At 36.5% G+C, this 24007-nt stretch overlaps 1 protein-coding gene across 1 annotated transcript in view; it reads right to left on the reverse strand.

Moving 5' to 3' along the window:
* The window catches only part of LOC123253664 (protocadherin-11 X-linked-like), a 542326-nt gene that overhangs the window by 306904 nt on the left and 211415 nt on the right, over positions 1 to 24007 (reverse strand). Inside the window, 2 exon segments of the mRNA XM_044682822.1 lie at positions 831 to 917; positions 2098 to 2172. Coding sequence (XP_044538757.1) covers positions 831 to 917; positions 2098 to 2172 — 162 coding nt within the window.

Consider the following 24007-nt stretch of genomic DNA (forward strand, 5'->3'; position numbering starts at 1 on the left):
GACCCAGGACAATTCTGAGGGATTTATGGAAAATAACACTACCCACATTCAGAGGAAGAACTGCAGGAGTGGAAACACAGAAGTAAAACAACTTCTTGAACACTTGGGTTGATGCAGACGTGGTTGGGGATGTGACACTAAATGACCACACCAATGCAACTATCAATAATATGTAAATAAGTCTTGACTGATCACACGTGTTAAAACCAGTGGAAATATGCTTTGGATATGGGTGGGGCTAAAAGGGGGGTAAAGGGGAAAGTAAAAACATGAATCATGTAAAAAAAAAATAAAAGTCTACGAAAAAGAAAAAAGAAAGGGCATGACTATCCAAGTTTGAGCTGTGGTTTATACTTGAAAATTAACAAAACTCTCTTACTTTACACACTTTTGGTCATTTGAAATTGTTACTTATTTAGACTGCTGTCCACTTTCATTAATCAAAAAGGCAATTTTTACTGAACTCACACTACTATAAATAGTAGCTCTACTTGGAATGAGATTCAAGTAACAGAATTCCAAGCAGTCTGGTCTACAGGTCAAAGCATTCCTTCGAAGAGTCATTCCCAAGCTTGTCCACCGACTGTGAGTACAAGAGGTAGGTATCTCTATTGTATATGATAAGAGATGTTGGGAATCTCCTCTTCCCAAAAAATCTGACCTAAAATTCCATCATTAAAACATATATATATATATATATATATATATATATATATATATATATATATTCCTTTCACTAGTAAGCTATCCTTTTGAAATACAAATAACTTTGGTGAGAAATCATTATAACAAATGTAATAACTATTTCTCACTTAATAATTTTTCCCTACCTCAGGAGGACCCCAGATGTCCACCACTGTCTCCTGGACAGCGGGTTCTCGCAGTGGGGTGCGTGGTCTCGCAGCTGGCATTAAATGCTTTTGAAGGAAAAAAAAGGAAAAATATATTTTGTTGTGAATTAATAGCAAAGACTATCAGAAGGCTTAGAACAAATGAATCTCAAGAAATATGTATTTACAATACACACACACAGTAATACTTCATAATGACTTTGGCTACTTTGCATTATATCTAGTATAGTTATTTCATTGCTTTTATATTTGAGAGTTATTTTACTGTAACACCAATGGTTATTTTCAGGCTCAGGCTAACTCAGTAGGGAATTTTGATATGAATATTCCCCTCCTAAAAGGAAGTAGCAGGGTCTACGGGATAGTGAGCCGGGCCTGAAGCCTGGTTGGAGCCCCACCACTGACAAGGCATTTAAGGTCAGTACTCTAGGCACTCCTCAAGAGAAGAAACAAACATGCCTAGGTAGTGGGAGCTTTCTCACTCAGGAATTCCCTGAATCAATGAAATCACAGGTGTGATCCATATCTGGAGGCTGCCCCAATGAAGCAGATTTTGCCCCAGGGATGGCGAGGTGTCAAACTGGGGGGCTCTTGTCAGAGCAATGTGAATTCATTGCTTGCCTGGTATATGTGAGGACACCAAAAGCCAACTTAGTCCACTTTAAAGTTCTATTTAAGCGAGCCTTGCTCAGATCATTTCAGTGGGCCAAAGACCCTAGTCAATATTTTGCCTTGCCCTGGCTACCACGTTAAGCCAAAAGAACCATCTCCCTGGAATAAAGTGGACTAAGGGCCTACTGGGGTTGCTTCCCGTGAGACACTAACGAGTGCTAGTGTAATCAAATTTCTTCATACCAAAGAACTTTTCAAAGCACACTCTCACCTGAAGTCATTAATTGATTCTATAATGTCATAAATGGGTTCTCTGGGTTGAATGATGTCACTGTGGGGTTTCCTGACTTTTCAATGAAATTTGGCTCTAATCTAATAATGATTTTATCATTTCTTGTTAAATGGCACTGGCAGAGCAAGATCACTCATTTGGTTTCTATCTGGGTAGTCGATTCCATTCTGTAAGTAATGAAATGATTCAAAAAGATGGCTCCACGTGAAACTCTCAGAGCCTTCCTAACACACATTGAGAGTTAAGGCTTTAGATAGACCACCAGGGCCAAATCTACTAAAGGATTGCAAGAAGTAAAACAAACAGACAAACAAAAAGTTTCTGAATTCTTTGCTTCCTTACCAGAGGGTAAGTCCGAATAGCGATCACATTTGGATCATTCAGTGGAATATCAGTCATCCCAAGCTCATTGGCAGCCTTTTGGAGAGAGAAAATGGAAAAAAATACATACTATTTAGTTATATGCTAAAAACAAAACAACAGCAACAACAAACTATTTAAAATATTAATAAAAAGAAAAAATAGACTAATCGGTATAAAATTTGATAAGGCTCGAGAAGGCATAAACAGGCAATTACGCGGTATCACTTAAGGTTTTTTTTCAATGACTTCCACCTGTTTAATTTCAGTTTTATAGTTCCCTCATTTTTACTTCTATGGAAAAATATCTTATTAAACAAGAAAACAATGCCCTTGAAGCTCTGATGCTGCTCTGTTTTCTTATGATTTACGTTATTTGATTTCCTAATGGATGTGGACTTGTGAAAAAATTTAACTGACAAAAAGCAGTTGCCACAAGGGAGCCAAGAGTCAAGAAACCACATGAGCCAGAAAGCAGAGAGAAACAAATTTGTACAGAGAAGAACTTTGGAAGGAAAGACATGACATCATCTAAAACAACAATACAACAAAAATGAAAGAAAGAAGTTCTAACCAAAGCTCTGTGTTAGGCTCAGGTATAGCATATTATGCCAAATGCATCTGTAGATGAACTCTTCACGATAATAGATATAAAATGCAAGGTACTTTCAAAGGTTCTATAATGATTTTCATCATCAGTGATAGAAGAAATTCCACATATGGACTCAAAATGCCACAAGAAGAAGAAATGGCAGTAAGGAAGTTAAGGTTAGAAACATCACCTTCAATTTCCTCATATAGGTAAACTGAGGACATTGGACTAGGCCATCTTCAAGAATGACTTCAGCTCTAACATTCCATTCTAGGATCTGAATTTACTCCCTTTTAATTCCTTTTTAAACGACTAAGTTTCTGGGAATCAAATATTGAGTTTTTCTAAAGAGCATTAAATTTAGTTTGACAATACTGTTTAATGTGACAAAGATTACATTTAGGGTTCTTGGTGGGAAGAGAAATAACTCATGAATTAGTTAGGAAGGAGATTTAAGAATAAGAAATTAAGTTTTCCTAAAGCTTTAACGAAGACTATGCTACAGAGAGGGACTCCTAATCAACATCCCAGGAGAGGGCCATGTGTGAACTCAGCTTTCAGAAGTTTGTATTTTTACCAAGTCTATTAGAGTTACATTTTCCATGCATACTTTAAACAGCTGATTTAAACATGCTCTGTCAACTGTGAACAATTTGATGGCTGGCTGAGCTGTCTCCTCCCACCTACATAATATTGCATTCTAATGCCCACCGCACCAGGTAGAGATAGCAATCTGGGTGGATAAAGGTTTAAAGTTATGAGAATGTGTCTAGTTTCGAAGTTGTCCAACTAGGACATCATTATAATTTGCCAACGCTACTCAACAACGCATTGGCAGCTGAATGGGCTCGATTCGTGAAATGAGAAAGAAAACTGTCAATTTTCTATAAAATACACTGCCAAATTTAGGGGAAAACAAATGTCTTATGTCCTCACCCAACCCTCCTCCACAACTCAGCACCCAAAATAACAATTAGAATGTGTATCAGTCAAATGAAATCTTCTGAAACTGGGGAAAGGGAGAGAACTCTCTATTCCGCCCCCAGTTTAAGAAGTTGAAATACACCAATGATCTGAATTTGACTGTAGGCAATGGTTTTCTAATCTTCACTTCTCCTTCTTTCAGTTGGATAAAAAAGACAGTCTAGATATTCTCCTTCCCTTTTTCAGAATAAAACAAAGAACAAAAGCCTGGCTTCTGTCCAAGGGGATTGGGAACCTTTCCTACTGTCATCAGGTCTTTGCTTTGTGGGACCATCAAAATGGTCCATACAGACTTAAAGCTTTCGAATGAGAACACCAGTCCAAAGACTGTCTCTCAGAGAAATAAGAGATGAGGAAAGGAAAAAAAAATGTACAAAGGTTAATTGGAGCTGATTTTTGGAGCCAAAGATATAAAGAAAATCCTTTCCTCTTATCCTATGACTTTTCAGATCTGTTCTAATTGTCCCATTCTTTATCTTTCACCTCTTGCTACTAAATGCACTTTTCATAAAAGGGTTCTGAGAAGCCACTAAAACTCTGTGGTGGATATTTCTGTATCCTAAGCTTCTGGGGTTATCTCATCTGGCCCTATTGGTTCGTTTATCATCTCTATTTGTAGATGACATGCAAATGTACTTTTTTCATTCCTCAATCTGTCCTCGGAGCCCAGTAGAGGTAATTCTCTTTGTAAAATGTTTCACACATAACTTAATACCTGGATGGCTTAGATGGGAAAAATGACAAGTAAATATCACACTGGACTTTCCAGCAGAATGTCAACGTTACTACACATTAGCTGAGCTGTCCTGAACAGGCATGTATATTGAGCTGAGCACAAGTTGAAATTTAGCTTTTTGTTTTTAAAGTCTCATAATTTGGCTCCACTGTGGGAAAAAATATTGGACACTTATTCCAAGGAGAGGGTGGCAAACTCAGGAAATATTGTCCTGTTTTGTTTTGTTTTTTTGAATTACGAGGCTGTTTCCCTATCTCATTCAGACTGGAAATGCAGTATCCAGGTATAGGCACGATTCCACTATTGATCAGCATGGTAGCTTTATTGAGCTTCATTTCTTCTGTTGACCTATCCAACTATCCTCAGGCAGACTGTTGGTCTTTTGCTCCTGGAGACTTAGCATATTGTTTGCTAAACTTAGATCACATATACTTTCTTGGCCTTAGACCTACTACATCACAGAATTCTTGAGCTCAGGAGATCCGCCAGCTTCAGCCTCACCACTAGTAGGGATTACTGGTGTGTGCCACCAGGTCTACCTTGGTTTGGTTAGGAAGAATAAATATGCTCCCTAAAATAGTTGAGCAGTGGAATATAGTTGTATGATTTTTGCCTTCTTGCATTTATTCAGTACTTAACAATATCATACTTTGCTCCTTTAAAATAAATGTCAAATTATCAAGGGAAAGGGAAAGTATCTTATAGGAAACATTTAGTCTCTATTAAAACCTACTTTTAGGGAGGTTGGCATTTAAACAATGTTCAGTGCCAAGAAAAAGAGAGGTAGATAAGATTTAAAAAAAGAATTCAGAGAGTTTGGGTATCTTTTGAAGCCATGCACTCAGAGCTTCCACCAAGAAGTAATAATAAAAATAACGCTGTGAGAAAAGCTCATTCATCCACGATTCTCTCAAAAAGATATCTCTCCTAATTGGAACTTCTCTAGACAGATGCCATAGAGATGATATTGTTACCTTTGAAATAATGAAATGGAGCTGATAATGTTCATCCCACGAATATAACAGCTATTCTCCCTCTAACCTTTCCCAAGACTTGATGAGTTTCATGACAGGGGAGAAGAATGGCCATAATTTATATTATTAGATCCAGGCAGCTCTCGTCTATACTGCCATCCTACCACACTCTCTGGATATTTTAGCAATAAAATCTCTGCTAAGAAGAAGGGATAGAAATTGATCATGTCTTGCTATGAAGGAATCTGATGGCAGGAAATCATCGTTACGTAGAAGGACCCCTGTTGGTTGATACGTGTCTTTCTCAATAGAGAAGACAGATGACTTGGCGTAACTGATCATGTCTTAAATATTATTACATGTGAAGCTGTGTGCTAAAAGCTGAGGATACAAAGACAAAAATCAAACAATTCCCTCCCCTTAGGGAGTTTATATTTTAAGGGGGAGCCAATATGTACATATTTAAGTACATGCAAGAATATACCTAAAAAAATACACACAGCAGGAGCACCAGGGAAGGATCGGTGTAGAAGTGGCAGTAGGGCTATATCTTGAAGGACTCCAATCAATACAAGTAACTCCACCTAGAACTGTGGTTCTAGATAGCATTTTTGTTCTGTAGTCATTTTTCCGTCATGTCTGTATCTTTGTGATGTCATTTGAGGTTTTCTTGACAAAGACAATAGGGTGATTTGTCACTTCCTTCTCTACATCATTTTATAGATGAGGAAACTGAGGCAAACAAGATTAACTAACGTGCTCAGGCTCACACAGCTAAAAAGTATCTGACACTGGATTTGAACTCAGGAAGATGAATCTTCTCGATTCCAGGCAAAGGGCTCTATCTACTGTACCACTTAGCGACCCTCTAATTATCATAGGTGCTTTGAAATACCATAGCGAAGATACTGAGGATTTATTGAAGGGTGAAAACACACAATTTTTAGCCCAGAAGTTATAGAGTAAGCCTGCCTCCCTAGCCCTAGGTAGGCTGTGGGAACTGGTGACTTCCTGTCGGGTCAGTCACAATGGCTCAACTTTCCCATGGAAGCCCACCAGCTGAATTTATGTCATGGTTTTGGAGACTGACCAGAAACTGCACAATTTACTAATGTTTCCTGTCCACAGAGTAATTAGGAAGCATTTATCAGAATTAAAGGGATGTGCAAAACTATGTTTATCAGCATGCTGGAACAAAGAGAAGACTGCACATTTGGAAGACCTTATACCCCGTGATTAATCCCCCCCCCTTTTTTGCTTGCAAAATGGTGTCAGCAATACAAGCCTACATGTATTCCTGAAGTTTCTTTCTCTACCTCCCCCAACCCAAATCTTAGCATCTGGAGCAAAAGCTGAACACAAAATGTGACATGATTAGTAGTGGACTGAATCAGAAGAACTGGGTAGAAAGAATTTTGTCCAAATACATTTTCAGAGCTAGGTGGTAGCATTCGATAAATATAAGCAAGAATTTATTTTGAGATTTCGGTCTCCTCTGTGGCCAGCAACTGACATCAATAAGGTTAAGATGTCCTCAAAATGATGAGGATCAGCAAATTGCTTACGTCTAGACAATAACTTGCCAGACTAGTTTCTGAGCAAAAAGATTTAGAGCTGGACTGTTCGACTGGGCCAATCCTCTCATTTTACAAATAAAGAAACTGAGAGTCCAAGAGATTCATACTTTCATGTACTTCTTTACAGTTATAACAAGATGAGCTACTATATATTAGGCTTCCCAGAAAATCCGTAGCTGTCATACTTATGTAGTCAAGCCATGTCCTTTCTCTTTCTTCTCCTGACCCCTGAAAGGGGCTAAAGGGCAGGGATAAAAAAATGAGTTGTCACTGGAATGAAATCTTAAGATGGCTTTATTAGGTGAGAGCAGGGCTTATGTGCAGAAAATAATAAAAAGTGCCCATTTCTGAATAACGAGATTATCCCTTAACATTTACAGTGTAAAGAACCTGTTCTAAGTATGGATATGCCCTTTTAAAAAATAAGATCTTGTTAACAGATGCAGAAACTCAGTGAATCTCTCATTTTATGGATTAAGCAATTTGAAGGCAACACTCTCCAATGAATTCATGCCCAATGAAGGCACTATATCACCCAGGATTCCGACTCCCCTACAGGAAAGACCCAGAGACTTAAAATTCTGCTATTTTCAGAGTTCTTTAAAATTTGATTGGCTCTCCCCTAGAGGAAGCTGGATTTGTTCCTCTTCAAATATCTGAGGATCATAGTGGAGTAATGGATGTGCCTAGACTAAACAGGCTACCAGGACCACTCTAACTAACCAAAGGGGACCAAGTTTCTAAACTCCAAATTTTTTTGTTTAGCAGAGATGTGGCTCTACTGGGGCCACATAGCATCATAAGCCACAGTTCCATTTCCCCTTAAAACCTCTCGCCCACAGAGATAGGTTGCACAATTGATAAGAAAAAAAAATTCTAAAAATGGCGACATAATAGATAGAAGCCTGTAGTGAGGAGGACCTAGGTTTGAATTGGCCTCAGATGATTCCCAGCTGTGTGACCAAGTGACAAGTCACTTAATCTGCTTTAGCCTAGTTCTTGCCTTTCTCTCTTAGAGTTGTTACTATGACAGAAAGTAAGATTTAAAAAAAATCCCTCATTGTTTCCACGTAGCCACTGCTTTGTGAACATAAGCTCAACTTTAAATCATGAACAATGAAAAGCAATTTATTCAGATTAATTATTCCAGTAATTAAAATTATTTACTACTACTTAAGAGAACTTTGCTGATTCGTTATTACTTGGTTCCAAGTATAATTTCCAATTCTGAGAGCCTCCAAACAATGCAGAAAGTTTTTAAATACGTCCATCGCATGCTAAAATGAAAAACACATGAATATACTGATGAACAGTAGAATGGCATTCAGAACCCCTGGGTTCTATTCTCGGCTCTGGAACGCATTAGCTGGGTGGCCTTGGGCAAAGTATTCAAAATCTTTGAGCCCCAGTTTCTTCACTGATAAAATGGTGGGCTTATCCTAGATGATCTCTTAGGCTCCCTCTATGGTACCAAATCCCATGAGCCTTTGATTTTTTTCTTTTGGGGTTTCAGTTTCCTCACATATTAAATAAGTTGCAATTGAACTAATTACTAACGCCTGAGATCCCTTCCAGCTATGAAATGATATGCTCATATACTTAGAAGATTTCCTAACTACTCCTGAGAGCCTCTTAGTAATCCTAAGGGATGAATGAAAAATTTCCAAGTTCAGTCTGGTCCAAGTTAATCAGTTGTGGCCACCGAATCCAAAAGGGTAGGGGTTAAGTGAACAATGCATTACTCTTTTTCTTTTTTTCCCATTAAACCATACTGCCCTAGGAAAATGTTACATATTCCAATACTATCATAAAATTCAAGGTGAAATGAAAGAAGATCGGCCTTTCCTATTTATTCTGGACGCACCAGTATGTCTGAGTTTTTAGAGAATTGATAAATATCCCTACCTCTTTACAGAAAGCAATAAAATATCCACAACTGAATGCTTGTGAAGATTAAGGCTAAAAAAGAAAAAATATTTTCTCTTCCTAAGAAAACAGAACTTCTTAAATCATGATTTCTAAAATCATACAAAATGACCAACTTGCTTTTAGGAAATATATTTCAGCAAGAATATAACATTTTCATTTCCGTTGCACATATATGTTCATATAGAAATGTATGAATTGCTGGAAAGAGGAAATGGAGTTATGAGAAAGGTAAAAGTGTTGGAATATTCATTTAACTCAAGAGCTATAAGATATTCTGGGAGGGCAGAATTAGTATGATTATCTGAAAGAAAGATTACTCTTCCAACTTTACCTAACTCTGACTAAATATACATACATTTAAATAATAGATTTCACAGGGATTTTCTAATAAATACAAAAAAAAAGATATTTCTGCTCCAGGTGATTTCACAAGTTTTGAACCATCTAACCAGCATGGCTTTTATTTTTATTTATTTATACATTTAATTTTCTATTTATTTATTCAGGTATTTATTTGTTTTTCCACTAGGTTGGGTTTCCCAAGTTACAGAACATTAGACTGAAGGCTTAAAGATAAAGGCAGTGTCCTTTTGATTTCATTAGTGCTTCCCTTAACTTCTTTATTATACGGAGGGAACAGAAATGTCAACGTTTTGTAGAGCCTTCGGAAACAAACACATTTTTATTTGTGCTTCGTGCTATATTGTCCACTATGGATATGAATTCAGTATAAATCAGGTCCCCCTTGGATTATATCCAAGAACACCTCATTACTGAGCTACTGAAAGGAGCAGTTATATAATGGTCTCACTTTCCAAAGCATGAAATCTTGGGAGAGCTTTAAGATGCTGCTTATATATACAAGAGGATAGGTGCAAGACTCTGGACCAATTTTAGGCACAAAAACCTTTAAATTGTAGTTTAAAAATTTTGGCACTTTTTTAGTCCCCTTTGACGACAGTCTAAAGACTGTCCCATTGATCGAAGGTCAATATTTGTACCTAAGATGAGGGAAAAACCTTGCTATAGCTCCTTTGAAGATCAAGGCTCATAGTTTCCTTTATGTAGACCTCAGTCTGGGTGCAGACTATCAGAGACACAGTCTTCCCTCAATTGGCCACCAGTTTTAACAAGAAAATGAATAGGGACGACATAGTCGTGTTAAAGGAAACAGGACAGAGGAAACTTTTGTTCTCCTATTTGGGGTGATTACTAGTATATAAATTTTTTTTTTCTGATAGAAAAGATGCAGAATTCTAGAAATATCTGAATTTTCCCCCTTTTAGCTGGATGTCTAGCGCTGTACTGGCATGCTCCAAAATAAAAGCTCCCATACAGCAATAAGTCTTTTGAAGGGACATGGAAAGAAAGGCTTTTAAGTAAAAATTCTTAAAAGAAAAAGACTACATTAAAATAGCACAGCCAGAGTCAATATCACCATTAAAAACTAATCACATTAGGAAATGACACATGGAAAACATAAGAGTACTTTCCACATGAAGGTTTTGGGGTGTTTTTTCCTTTCCACTATCTGAAATAAAATAGTACAAGATAACTATCATAGACAATAATTGTCCTGGAGAATTCTAGGTCCCCAGTTTGTTGTGTAAAGAATTAAAAAATTAAAAATAAAAAGGATATTATGTTACATTTTTTCTATACAACTTGATCTTTGAAAATCCTGGCCAGTATACCCAAAAGTCAAGATCTCACAAAACATAGGTATTAATGCCACATTTCCAGACCATAAAAAAAGTTCAAAAGAGTCAAAAATGCCTGGCATTAATTTCATAATTATTCTTTGCATCTATTCAGTTTCCAAACCTACTAGCTGTAGAGTTCCCATATTTCCATCTTGAGAGATATGCTATATGTTACATGCTTTGCTAAAATTTAAGTTTATGTCTCGAATATTAACTCATCTACCCATCACTTGGTCCTTTTTTTTAAAAAAAAAAAGCAATTGCCAATCTATGGAAGCATAAATGACAGTAACTATGAGCGCTTTGTCAAAGTTATTAAAAGAAAACTCTCCAATTTGACAAATATTTGGACAGAAAAAGGAATATTTTATCTCTTATTCTTTCAACTCCCTAAATCAAGATTTAAATTTGTAGGTTACTGCTTCCATGTTTGTTTTCCAGAAAATAGCATTTGCTTAACATTCACACTCATCCAACTTTTGTGGAATATTGGGTGATCGAGATACAACAATATCTCTTTTCATTTTCATTTCTAACTGGCCTTGAAAACATATGCAAAATATTATTCAAAGTTAGTGTATCCCACTTTCCAAACATTCCAAACATCCTTGCTCCCAAAATGCACAAAACTATAAGGAGTATAGAGTTGCTATTGGTACTATTATATTCTGCATTTTGACTGTAGCATGGAAGGATGTAGAGCTAATACTATTGATGCCAACAGTAAAACTAACATAGAAACATAATTTGTAATTTTGGCACCCAGAAAAAAAAGAAAGCAGCCCCTCAACTTGCCCTCAAATCATCTGAAGTGTGAGGGAGGAGAGGGGAAAAAATAGCAGCGAACTATTGAGAGAGAGACTCTGGACACCAGCCTATGTTCTGTGACATCTCTACTTGTTCAAGAAGACCCCAGGAGAATCATGCAACCATGGAAAATTTTTCTAAAAAATAAAATATTAAAAAAAGAAGACCCCAGGAAACCTGAGACCATTTATGGAATGATGCCACTCAGAGAGCAGCAGACTAGGAAGGTTATGGCATATAGATATTTGAGGCTTCTAACATACAGGGCCCTGGAGATAAAGCCTTGTTTGCTTCCACCCTAGTTTCAGCATTGATGATACATATGTATAGTATAGCTTATATTTCTTCTGAGTAGTTGAAAGCAACCTGAACAATACACAATCTCAAGATCTAATGAATTCTCATAACAGTCCCATTATGTTCATTTAGTCTATTTTAATTAAGAAAAACTTTGGAAGACCTTGGAATTTATAGAAAACGAGTTCAATTTTCCTTTCTAGTTCACTTGAATTAAATGTAGAGATAGCAGCATGGCTATATTAATGTTAAATCTTTTAACTCTGCTAGCAGGATAGACCAGAATGAGTTACTGGGTCCTACTAGTTAACTGCAGAATATATTTCAAAATTAGCTGGTAATTCAAAATATATAAGTGAATTAATTTTCTCACGAGAAAGCGGTTTTTAATTTAATATTTGTTTATATTAGTAACACTACATTAAAAGCAGAATAATTTGTTTTTAAAGCATATACTGACAGAACATGGCAGAATATGAAATGGTTTCTCCTACAACGACAGCTCCATGGATATTCATGGTTATGAGTTCAATGATGCCATTTTGAAAATATAGAGTTCATGTAATCCAACCCCTGAATTTAATAGAGGAGGAAAGTAGGACCCAGAATAGAGAAATGGCTTCTATCAGACTTCCTTCCTGCACCATGTGGCTCTTCTTATTGGAATGATTTGTGTGACTTGTGATTGGTTCTCTTAAGCACAACTGGCAAATGTATCAAGTTCTGCAAATAGAAAGTAGATGTTTTAAGTGATTGTTCTTCTAGTAGTGGGAAGAAGTGATTAAAGGGGGTTTTCATCTATAATTTCCATATTCTTTTTTGAATGTATGTTAAATGCACAATGTAGTTATCTTCAGGAACTTAAATAAAAATGCAAAATGTGTCCTCCTGAAGGATGGTTAAGTCATATTTTTGCAAAAATATTACATATTCATGATATCAAAGTAACAGTCTATTAGCAGCATAATCCTGTTGAATACTAATGCAATGCAGCACATATGTTGGCTTTCTAATCCTAGATTATGGATAAACTGTGCTACTTAACGAACATTATATTACCATGTGCCTGCTACATTGGCATTCCCACTTAACAAAGCATGGAATGAGAAGATGGACAGCATATTTACAAGGTTAAAAAAGCTTCTGTTACACTTTCACTAAAGATATTTTAAATTCATGCCAGAGCTATGGGCTGGCTTTGGTAGTCATTCAATCAATCAAGTATATTTTCCAAATAGTCCTTATAAGAAAAATGGTATAGGTAGATACAAAGATGAGTAAAATATAGTCCTTGTCCTCAATGGCAAAAGTATTAACATTATCTGAAGGGCAATACTGAATAGTGGCTAGAGGGCTAACCTTGGATTCAGGAAGACCCGAGTTTGAATATTACCTTTGATAATACTATGTGATATTGAGTGAGTCATCCAGTTTCTCTACACCTGGGGCAACTCTCTAAAACTAGAAGTTCAGTTAAACTACATCAGTGGATGTAGTTTCCATACTTGAAATTGCCTTCACCGATGGAATTAAAGATTTGGGTTTCCCCCTCCAAAGACATACACCTCCACTCCCACACACAGTAGTCCATAAGAAAACTGGCTAGCTGAAAACAATATGGTTTAAAACTTGAAAAAATAATATGTCTTGAAATGCTACTAGGATTTAGGATTTGCTGGAACGGAAGTCAAATGCTGCCACAGAATTGATTTTATTAAAAAATGACTAGGATAGAACAGTATTTTAATCAAAAGGGCGAAGCACACCTAATTCCTTCAGATGAGTAGTGAAGAGATTTTGCCTTTCCTTCTCATACTTCAGTTTCGAAATTCTACATCCAGAAAATTAGGGAGCTGTGGTCTTATTGTTTGGACCTGCCCATCTCTAGCTGCCATTTCTTTCTCTCTACCCACATAAATATATCCTTAGTTCAGGTGTTCGAAGTCTCTCTCCTGGACTATCAAATTATCTGACTAATTGACCTCCTTGCCTCCAGATTCTCCATTTCCAATCCATTCTCCTAGGATTGCCAAAGTAATATTCCTAAAGCAGTAGTCTGACTGGGTTGCTCTCTTGCTCAATGAATTCTAGTGGTTCCCTAGGACAGTTAGGATCCCAACTCCTCAGTTTGGTTTTCAAAACCTTTAATAATCTAGTCTTACACTACCTTTCCAAGTCTCATATATTCGTCTCTTTCAAATACTTAACACTAGCTAGATTGGCCTTCATACTATCCTTGAACAACACTACTTCTCTGGTCTCCTTGCTTTTGCACTATCTCCAATGTCACGATTGTTCTATCCTACTTACCTTTCCCTTTTCTAATCCCTAGTCTCCTTCAAGACTCAGATCAATGCTATTTTCTATACTAAGTCAGAGACTAATGCATATATAAGTACATGTATGTCTTTGTCTATATACACACTTTGACATATGCAGGCTCACACATTCAGAATTATTTCAAATTATTTTCCGTCATGCATCGTCTTCTCTAGCCAAAAAGGACCACAGGATTTTCCCTGGAATTTCCATCACAGTTTTCAACTGTATCCCTATATTTGGTGGGTGTGAAAAGCAAAGGAGGGGGCAGCTGGGTAGCTCAGTGAATTGAGAGCCAGCCCTAGAAATAGGAGGTCCTAGGTTCAAATCTGGCATCAGACACTTCCTAGCTGCAAGACCCTGGGCAAGTCACTTAACCCCTATTGTCTATCCCTTACCATTCTTCTGCCTTGGAACCAAAACATAGTATTGATTCTAAGATGGAAATTAAGGGTTTAACAAAAGAAAGAAATGATCGTAGTGGTTAGCTTGGTGGCACAGTGCATAAAATGCTGGGCTTGGGGTCTGGAAGACCTGAATTCAAAACCAGACTCACATACTTACTAGCCTTAGAATCCTAGGAAAGTCACTTAACTTCTGTTTCTCTTAGTTTCCTTGACAATAAAAAGAGGATAATAAGAGCACCAATCTCCCAGGATCATCATGACAATCAAATGAGATAATATTTTCAAAGTGTTTTGCACAGCACCTGGTTCATAGTAGGTACTAGATAAAGTCTAACTTTTAGTATGATCAATTTTCTTTTTAATTTACTCAATAAGGAGCCTTTTCTATATTTTTTCCAGGTCAAAATAGACGGTGTATAACTTCATAGATTTTTTCACTTAACATATTTGAAGACTGTTAACAGTCAACATTTTAAAGTAGACCACAGAGAAGATATCAAACTTGTGTGGACTTCTGTATTTTGGAGAGGAGTTTGCAGTCTGAGTGGAAGAACAGGGACACCTCTGGGTAAGGAGGGTAACTGAGGTTAACTTGTCCCAAAAGTAAATGAGGAGGGGGTAAAATTAACATGAATTCATAAATTACATGAAATTGACAACAGGAACAGAGGAGGAGCTATGGAGCACAACCCCACCTGATATCACTTCTTTCTATTAGCACATGGTATCACTTAATGTCTCCTATACTTCAGCAGTAGTGTTTCCATGCATCATTCCTGCTTGGTCTGAAAATGTATTATTAAATAAAAGTTCCTAAAAGAAGACAAGCTAGCCCGCTATTTAATTCTTCAAGTATTCTGGAAGAATCCAGCTATCACCAATGAAAAAAAAAGAACCTTCAGCTCAGTGAAAAATGTTTCTGTACTGTCTGGTTTTTTGTGAAGTTTTAGATGTGTAATTTCTACCTTTCTTCTTTCCTGAATTGCTAAAAATGACATTTCAAAGGCTTTGTACAGTTCGGTTACTTTTATGCTGGAACTAACATCTCTAAGGAATGCTGTACTGTGTCTAACCACATTTAATAACTATTGAGAAACCTTTAGTTTCCTTCCCCCAAATTTAAGAAGGTAGCAAGACATAATTTTTTGTGCACTTTGAAGAAACTAAAAGCAGCTATGGTTCTAGATCTTGTGATCCAATAGGAATATTTACTGTTGTTGCAACTCTGACAGAACTTAACTGTTTACATTCAGGAGATATATATCACATCTATTTTCCCTCTTCCACTAAAAAGCACAATTCTCAGAAATAATTTATGGCACTGGAGAAAGATATGCTCTGCATTCGATACTCATTTAATGTCAAGAGACCAAGTAGAACATCATTAGTATGCTAAGTGAACCCATATGGATGACTTAACAAAAGAATCATGTAGTTTAAGAAGTTATAGGTGGTTTGAAATCTGTACTGTTAGAGGACTCAATAAGATCACAGATACACTCTAAATCAGTGATTCCCAAAGTGGGTGCTACCACCCCCTGGTGGGTGCTGCAGCGATCCAGGAGGGCGGTGATGGCCACAGGTGCATTTATCTTTCCTATTAATTGCTATTAAATTAAAAAAAATTAATTTCCAGGGGGCTAAGTAATATTTTTTCTGGAAAGGGGGCGGGAGGCCAAAAAAGTTTGGGAACCACTGCTCTAAATAGTGGAATACTGAAATAAAAGGACAACAATTCTATCTGTCCTACCTAAGTTCCTACCTTAACAAGGAGGTATGATAACAACTATCATTTTAGAAGGAGTCAAGAAGTATCAAAGCCTTTTAAGTGCTAATGGATATAAGGCATTCTGAAGACTCCACTCTTATTTCTGTTCTCTTAAGCTAACCACACAGTGATCCTGGTATCCAGGACCTTAAAAGCCTGTAATTTCCAAAGCAAAAATAACCAGGTCCCTCATAAATTTGAGTTAAGAATTCAACTTTCAATGAGATTTTCATTTGCTGATGCTTGACCATAAATGAACAAACCCAATGTGGGGAATCAGCAGGAAATGAAGTGGGCACGTGGTTAAATAGTGCAGGGACATAACCTCAGTGTTACAGGGGCATAAGGTTCTCCTTTCTATCAGCTCCTCAACTTTTGCTTCTTCCTCCTTCCTCAAAATCAGGCTTCCAAGATAATGACCGTCTCTTCAATGCCCTCTTGTCATGTTTTCCTGAATTCCCTTCTCTGATACCAACATCAAAAGATTTCTGCTGAAGTTTCTCTGTGCCCCTCTCTCTTTGGACACATTTGCTAATCTTTAATGCACATCCCATTTTACCAAATTCTCTTGTTTAAGGGGTTAACTTATCCTTCCCTCATTTTTCCTGACATGTTAGATTTTTCAAGTGAAAGAATTACAAAAAATAGTAAATAGATATTCTTCTTTTCCCCCTAGAATGATAATATATATCATGTAAATAGAAAAGTATTTCAGTATTGGTCTAGTATTCTCTCTTTGACAGAAAAGTTGCTGATTATCTATGGGGTCTAATAAAATTTCATACTGATTATCGAAGAAGATAGATTATTCTTCATGATCTCTTGGGCCCACCCACCTTAACACTCTATGACCCTATGATTCAATGTTCTTTTATTGGCTCATGCATCAAAACAGGCCCATGGGTACTGAACTTCAACTGTTTCTTAAATGGCAGACGCTGATAATCTATTGCAAGTGTAGAAACTCTGACAGTGCTTTATTTATTAGATAATGTGGTCATGAAGAGTTGGATGTGACTGAACAACAGTTTCCTGAACCCAAGGCCAGCTCTCTAAGTTCTATGCTATAATACCTCCACAAAAGAGGGAAGAGAATGATCTGTTCTTAACTTGGGAATGAGAATTTTTTTGAGAATTGGTCTTGTAGGAAGCTCAATTAAAAAAAATATACCTGAGCTCAAATCCTTTAATTAAGGGCATTTGAATCAAAATCTAAAACCAAGTGATATGGTTCAGCATAATTTTCTATAAATTTACTGGAAAAGTATGACAATAACCACTTTCATTGGACCTGCTATAATATAATCCGAGTTTTCCAGTTCTCCCTAACAAGTTTCTCCTGCTTTCCCCACCCTCCACTGATCCCTCTCACAGATGTCATAGGAGGTGCTCTTAAATAAATGAAAGTGTAAAAATTTCTGAGAAAAGATGTCGTTCTTATGAATTAAATCTATTCTTCCTATATTCCCATTCCACAGAATCCTGTCTGTAGGTCTTCATGAAGATCATTTTTAGAGCTTATAAGGAGTATGTACTACAGTTTCTAGTGAAAAACATGCTTCTCCAATAGGTAGAAAGGAATTTCTAATGTATGTCCATAGTCTATATACACTTAAAGTATTATACTCTATTTTAGATGAGGAAAAATTTTTTTCACAAAAAATAAAGAAAATGGTTTTTCTTGGTCAAGGAAATTTCTTACTACCAGAATTGCACAGTGCCCAAATGATCAACGGTTTTTTGAACTCTAATCTTTGTATCAACACTAGAAAAAAGAAATGCACAGTTATATGTAAAAGTTTTTTCATTCTGCCTGTATCCAAGTTATAGTTTTATTTAAACAAATATTTATGAAGTGTGGCTATAAAGAATGAATGTCTTTTCAAGTAATGGATAATATCTTATTATTCTTTGACTACAGGTTCAAAATATATGTCTAAATGACTAAAAAAGCTCACACACGAGAACTGAACAATTACTATCAAGTGGATATTTTGTCTACACTGCTTCACATGAATGTGCATTAGTACTTTGACGATATCAATATTAATGGGCCAAATGCCACAAAAAACAAAGCTACTCTCTGGGAATAGGTGCTTTTGAAATTTACATTAACTCAGGTAACTTAAGTTATTCTTAACATGCGACTAAAATGGTTTTAACAAATTAATCATTTACTAACCTATCAACGTCTAGCCAAGCACTTTAAGTTAACATGGTAGAGTATATAGGGCATAGGATTTGAACTCAGGAATACTTGGATTCAAAGCCTACCTCAGAGACTTACTATCTGTGTGACACTTGGGAAGTCACTTAATCTCTCTGCTTTGAGATAGTTTAGCTTGACCTCTAAGGTCCCTTTTTGCTCTAAATCTATGGTCCTATGATGAGTACAGAAGAAAAGAATCCTAGTCCTAGAAAAGAGGCCAACAAGTCCAAACTGTTCTTTTTACAACATCATAACAGAGACCAGAAAGGAGAAAAGACTGATTTTAGTTAAAAAAAGATAGTTATAAGATCTAAAACAAAAAAAAAAGTCAAGATTCCTATTTTCTAGTTCAGTGAGTAGGTTAGGTTAAGGACCTGACTCATGGTCTCTCGATGATTCACTTTTGCAACTATATTTTTTGTTGCAGATGCAGGATCAGACCATAATATTTAATAAGTAGTACTTTTATGGTTTTCATAAATCAATATACCTCCAGAGTGAGAGCACCTATTGGGACAGTAGACGAACTAACTTTATAATAAATCTTACATTGAGGGAGCATTATTTTGGGACTCAATTTTTACCACTTGCCCATTTATATGAACTAAGAAATTCTTAACTTAACAGTTGTGGGAAACTATAATAAAATAACATAACCTGAGAAAGTGATAGGCTGAGTTGACTACTTTCTCCAAGGTGATATACTTTTGATAAAAAGGAAAGAATACAAACAAGTTCTTCAGTTATAGATCCTTCATCCTGAAATAGGAACTAGGAGCCTAATGATAGGAGAAGTATGCATAAAAAACAAAATCTAGATCTTAAATGGTAAAGTTGTTACAAGTTTATACTCGTACTGACCTTGGTTCTTTTGTTATCTAGATACCTCCCTAATAATAAATAGCTATCCGGTCTGGCAGAAATACTAACTCTTTTAGGCCATGGAATTACATCAAAATTTGTCCTTAAGATTCTAAAGTCTTTTTATAAAGTCACCTACATTACTATTAAGGAGTCACTTAGGCACTGGAAGAATTGTTGCTTTGGGGATGAGTATGAATATTGCTTGGTGTTAAATAGGCATGAAACAATTAAATCAGCAGGTTATTTATTATGAATTAAAAAATATCTTGAAAAAAGATAATCAAGAAGAAGGTACATTGTAAAAAGGTTATGATCTGATATGTGTGCATGTTCAAGACCTTGTTTATGCTGGTCAGTATTTATGCATAATTTCTGAATGTTATAAAATATAATAACTATAATTTGGAAGCTCAGTAAAAGTCATCTACTCGCTATTCTCTATGGATGAGAAATGGTAGCCAAGGTCTAAGCAGGGATGAAATCAGACAAAAGTATGAGTTGGAAAAGCAAGGTCAGTAGAGGTCATTGGCATTGGCAGGTCTCAGGTTATGAAAATAGTTGATAACAGGTAGTGGTTGTCTCTTTACTTATTCTTTCTGACATAAAATGCTCAGCTTGCACTGTAGGAAGTCATCAGAATCTGAAGGGCATTATTAAGTGAGGCAGAAGAGCCACAGTCAGAAGTCAGAACCACGGATAGCTCCAAAGGAAGCTTGCTCAACCCTAAACTTAAGGAAAGGAGCTTCTAAACAAACAATCTTGTGTGTGTGTGTGTGTGTGTGTGTGTGTGTGTGTGTGTGTGTGTGTGTGTGTTTCTTCTAAACTTCTAGGGTTTACATAGAAGAGTTTGCTTCCACAAAGCTGGAATTTTGCTCTCAATGCCTGTGGTGGTTGTTACTATTATTGTTGTCATTCCTATTTACTAAAGTTATTAATATTTCTGTGGTGCTTTTAGGTGAACAAAAGACTTTACATGCATTATCTAATGTGATTATCATTCTCCCAAGACTTATGAGTGTGCTTTGGAAGAAGGAAAAGGAGAATAACCTTTCTTGGGGATTTTTATCAGCATTGAGGTATGATGGAAACTTACATAACTCTACAAAGGGATCATGGTCCTGAAAGCAGGGTTCCTGGCCCAGGTTTTGAGGCCTACCATTTACCACTTCAATAATGTATTCAATTTGTTCATTTTCTCCATTGTAGAAAGTGGATGAGAGGATAATAAGTCTACCAGGCAGAAGAGACATCTTCTGTTCATCTCAGACAGACGTCTACAATGGCGGCCATTCATTTGCTATATCCGCATTTATATGTCCCTATGAGATCAGACAAATTTAAACAGAGAAATTTCTGATACCTCATTTTCTAATGGGTTCTAATGAACAACATTCTACTTATCCTACTTTTCAGTGTCTCCACTTTGATCCTCTGATAGAGTAGCATAAAAGTGAAAGTACATTTAAAAACCTAAAGTAACTCATTTTTTTTTAACCCTTGTACTTCGGTGTATTGTCTCATAGGTGGAAGATTGGTAAGGGTGGGCAATGGGGGTAAAGTGACTTGCCCAGGGTCACACAGCTGGGAAGTGGCTGAGGCTGGGTTTGAACCCAGGACCTTCTGTCTCTAGGCCTGACTCTCACTCCACTGAGCTACCCAGATGCTCCCTAGTAACTCATTTTTTAAAAGAAAAGAAGGGAAAAAATTCCATACAAATTTTGTTGAAGGTCAAAGTGGTTGCTCTTTTATGTAAATCAGGTCACTCACTCCTATCAGGAAGCTGCTGCTTTTAGTTAGAAAAAGATGCAGTATCATCCTTGATGATGTTTATAAGCCGATTGCCTATTAGTTGTTGATTTTTCTCACTTTTGTCTTATGTTCCACTAAAAACTTATTTTTAAGGTTCTTCAATAAACATTGAAGCACTGTTTGAATTATCAAAATGTATACTTATTAGAGAAGGCTTGAACCTTATCTTTCTACATGAATATTATATTTGAAGTTGAGAAGGTAGGGGAAGCAAAAAAAACCCAAGAAAGCTACCATTTGTGACTAAAAGGTGAATATTTCCATAAAGAGAAATGCAGGTGCAGATTTTAAGTGACAGGAAATTAAATGTTTTCATGTTCACACTAATGACTTAATAATGAATAGAATCATCAGTTTATGGCCACTGGTGACAGTATCCTGTTGTCATTCAGTGAACTAATAATCTCCTCCTTTGTCAGATATGTATTTCTTTAAAGAGAAACCTTCCAGGAAATTCTGTCTGCTCAGAAAGATACTCTGATGGTTAAATATATCTTCCTCTTACACAATTTGCTTCACAGCAAGTGTGCTATTTAAATGATTGAGGTGCTAAATTTTGGGGAGATGTTATTTTCTGTTTCTTGGTAAAGAAAACCCAATGTACCAAACTGATGAAATGTTATCATATTATCACCTACAACCCATGAGTTTCAAAAGATCAGACACTCGAACATTTTCTGAAATAAGATGATCATTAGACATACCAAATGACTTACTAAATATAAGGGAGAGATGTTTGTACAAAAACTATAGTGCTGAATATAATCTTAGCTCCTAATTTTATGAGGATAAAATTCTATTTTAAAAAAATACATATACATATCTTTAAAAATAATGTTTAATTATCATATTGTATACTACAGTGTTTCTGTACAGCTATAAGTAATCGAATACTATGAGCTCTAGAGACAAAAATGAGTATCAGAAGACAATAAGAAAGCACATTGTGGGGCAGCTGGGTAGCTCAGTGGAGTGAGAGTCAGGCCTAGAGACAGGAGGTCCTAGGTTCAAACCCGGCCTCAGCCACTTCCCAGCCGTGTGACCCTGGGCAAGTCACTTGACCCCCATTGCCCACCCTTACCACTCTTCCACCTATGAGACAATACACCGAAGTACAAGGGCTTAAAAAAATTTTAAAAAAAGCACATTGTGTGAATATATATTGAAAATAAAGGATTACAACATGTTGCAAATAAGGAAGTTGGAAGTGGAGTAAAGGATGCCATTAAAGAAATATATGGTTGAGGGAGAAAATGGTATAGTTACATAAGAAAAGTGGTAAAAGGTTACTGATTGATAGTCCATGTGATTTGTTAATAGAAAGGTTCCCAGCATGTCAGATAATCCCACTGTAGTGAATTTATTAGAGAACATGGACGAGAGACACATAGGATGAGTAAGTGTGGATCATGGGCCAGCTAGAATCTACATCACTGGTGGGAACATCTATACTGATGACACCATAGATCCATTTCATTGTGGAATTTGAAAGGCAAGAATATGAAATCTCAGTTAGAAGGGACTGAAGTTGCACAGCAGTCCAACCCATTTCTGATAAAAAGTCTCCTCTATGAGATTTCTCTGTGGGATTTGACATTTGATTGAAGATTATCAGTGAAGGGAACCTATCATCTCTTTAGGCAGTCTAGTATACCTTTTGATGACTAAGTGTTAGAAAAGCTTTTCTTATATCATGGAAAAATGCACTCCTTTGCAATGTCTATCTGTTAGTTTTGCCCTCTGAGGACAGGCAGAACAAGTTTACTCTTCCCCCTACCTTTTTTAAACCCATACATTCTGTCTTAGAATCAATACTAAGTATTGATTCCAAGGCAAAAGAGCAATAAGGGCTAGGTAATTGAGGTTAAGGGACTTGCCCAGGGTCACACAACTAGGATAGACTGAGGCCATGTTTGAACCCAGGACCACTTGTCTCTAGGCCTGGTTCTCTATCCACTGAACTACGTACATGCCCTATCCCACCCACCTGACCCCCAATTTTTAGTCTTATCTTTCCTCCTCCTTTAAACTCTTCAAATATTTGAAAATAGCTTTCAATGATTCACACACACACACACACACACACACACACACACACACACACACGTACATATATACACAGTTCCGTAGGTCAAACCCTTCCATTTCCTTCAACTATTCCTTATAGGTCATGAATGCCAGGATGTGAATCATGCTTTCTCTGGATATACTCTAGTTAATCAACATCTTTTCTAAAATATGACACCTAGAACTGAACACACAAAACTCCAGATGTTGTCCAGTTAGGATAGAATATAACCTAATTGTCACCTCCTTAGGTGCAGGCATTAGGTCTTCCTTAATGTTATCTAAGATTATACAGGTCTTCTTGGCTGTGATACCATACATCTAACTTACAGTGAGCTTGTAGTCCATTAAACACCCCAAATATTTTATCAGATTCACTGATCTTTGCTCCTGCCTCCCCATCTTGAAATTGTAAGTAGATTTTTTTAATCCAAAGATATGATTTGACTTTTATTATTATTAAATTATCTTATTAGATTTAACCCAATGTCCTAGCCTATCTATCAAGAACTTTTAAAATCTTGTCATAGAGTGTTACCTATCTCTCCTAGCTTTTTTGTGATAAACATGCCATGTATGTTTTTACCCACATCATTGACAAAGATATTAAAGAGCTCTGGGTGAAGCGGGTGTCCCTGAGCCATTCCAATAAAGACCCCTAACATAAGCATTTTCCCCAAATTCATGGGTTCTCTTTCTATTCTAACTGTATTGTTTCTTTCATGCCCTGAAACACAGGTGATGATAAAAATGCACATTAAAACAATAATAATATTTCCCTTTGTACCCATTCAATTCAGGATCAAATGGTGTAGGGACTGTGAGAAAGCAGGCACACCAAAATACTGTT

The sequence above is a fragment of the Gracilinanus agilis genome, chromosome X (assembly GCF_016433145.1).
Source record: "Gracilinanus agilis isolate LMUSP501 chromosome X, AgileGrace, whole genome shotgun sequence".
NCBI classification, from domain to species: Eukaryota; Metazoa; Chordata; class Mammalia; order Didelphimorphia; family Didelphidae; genus Gracilinanus; species Gracilinanus agilis.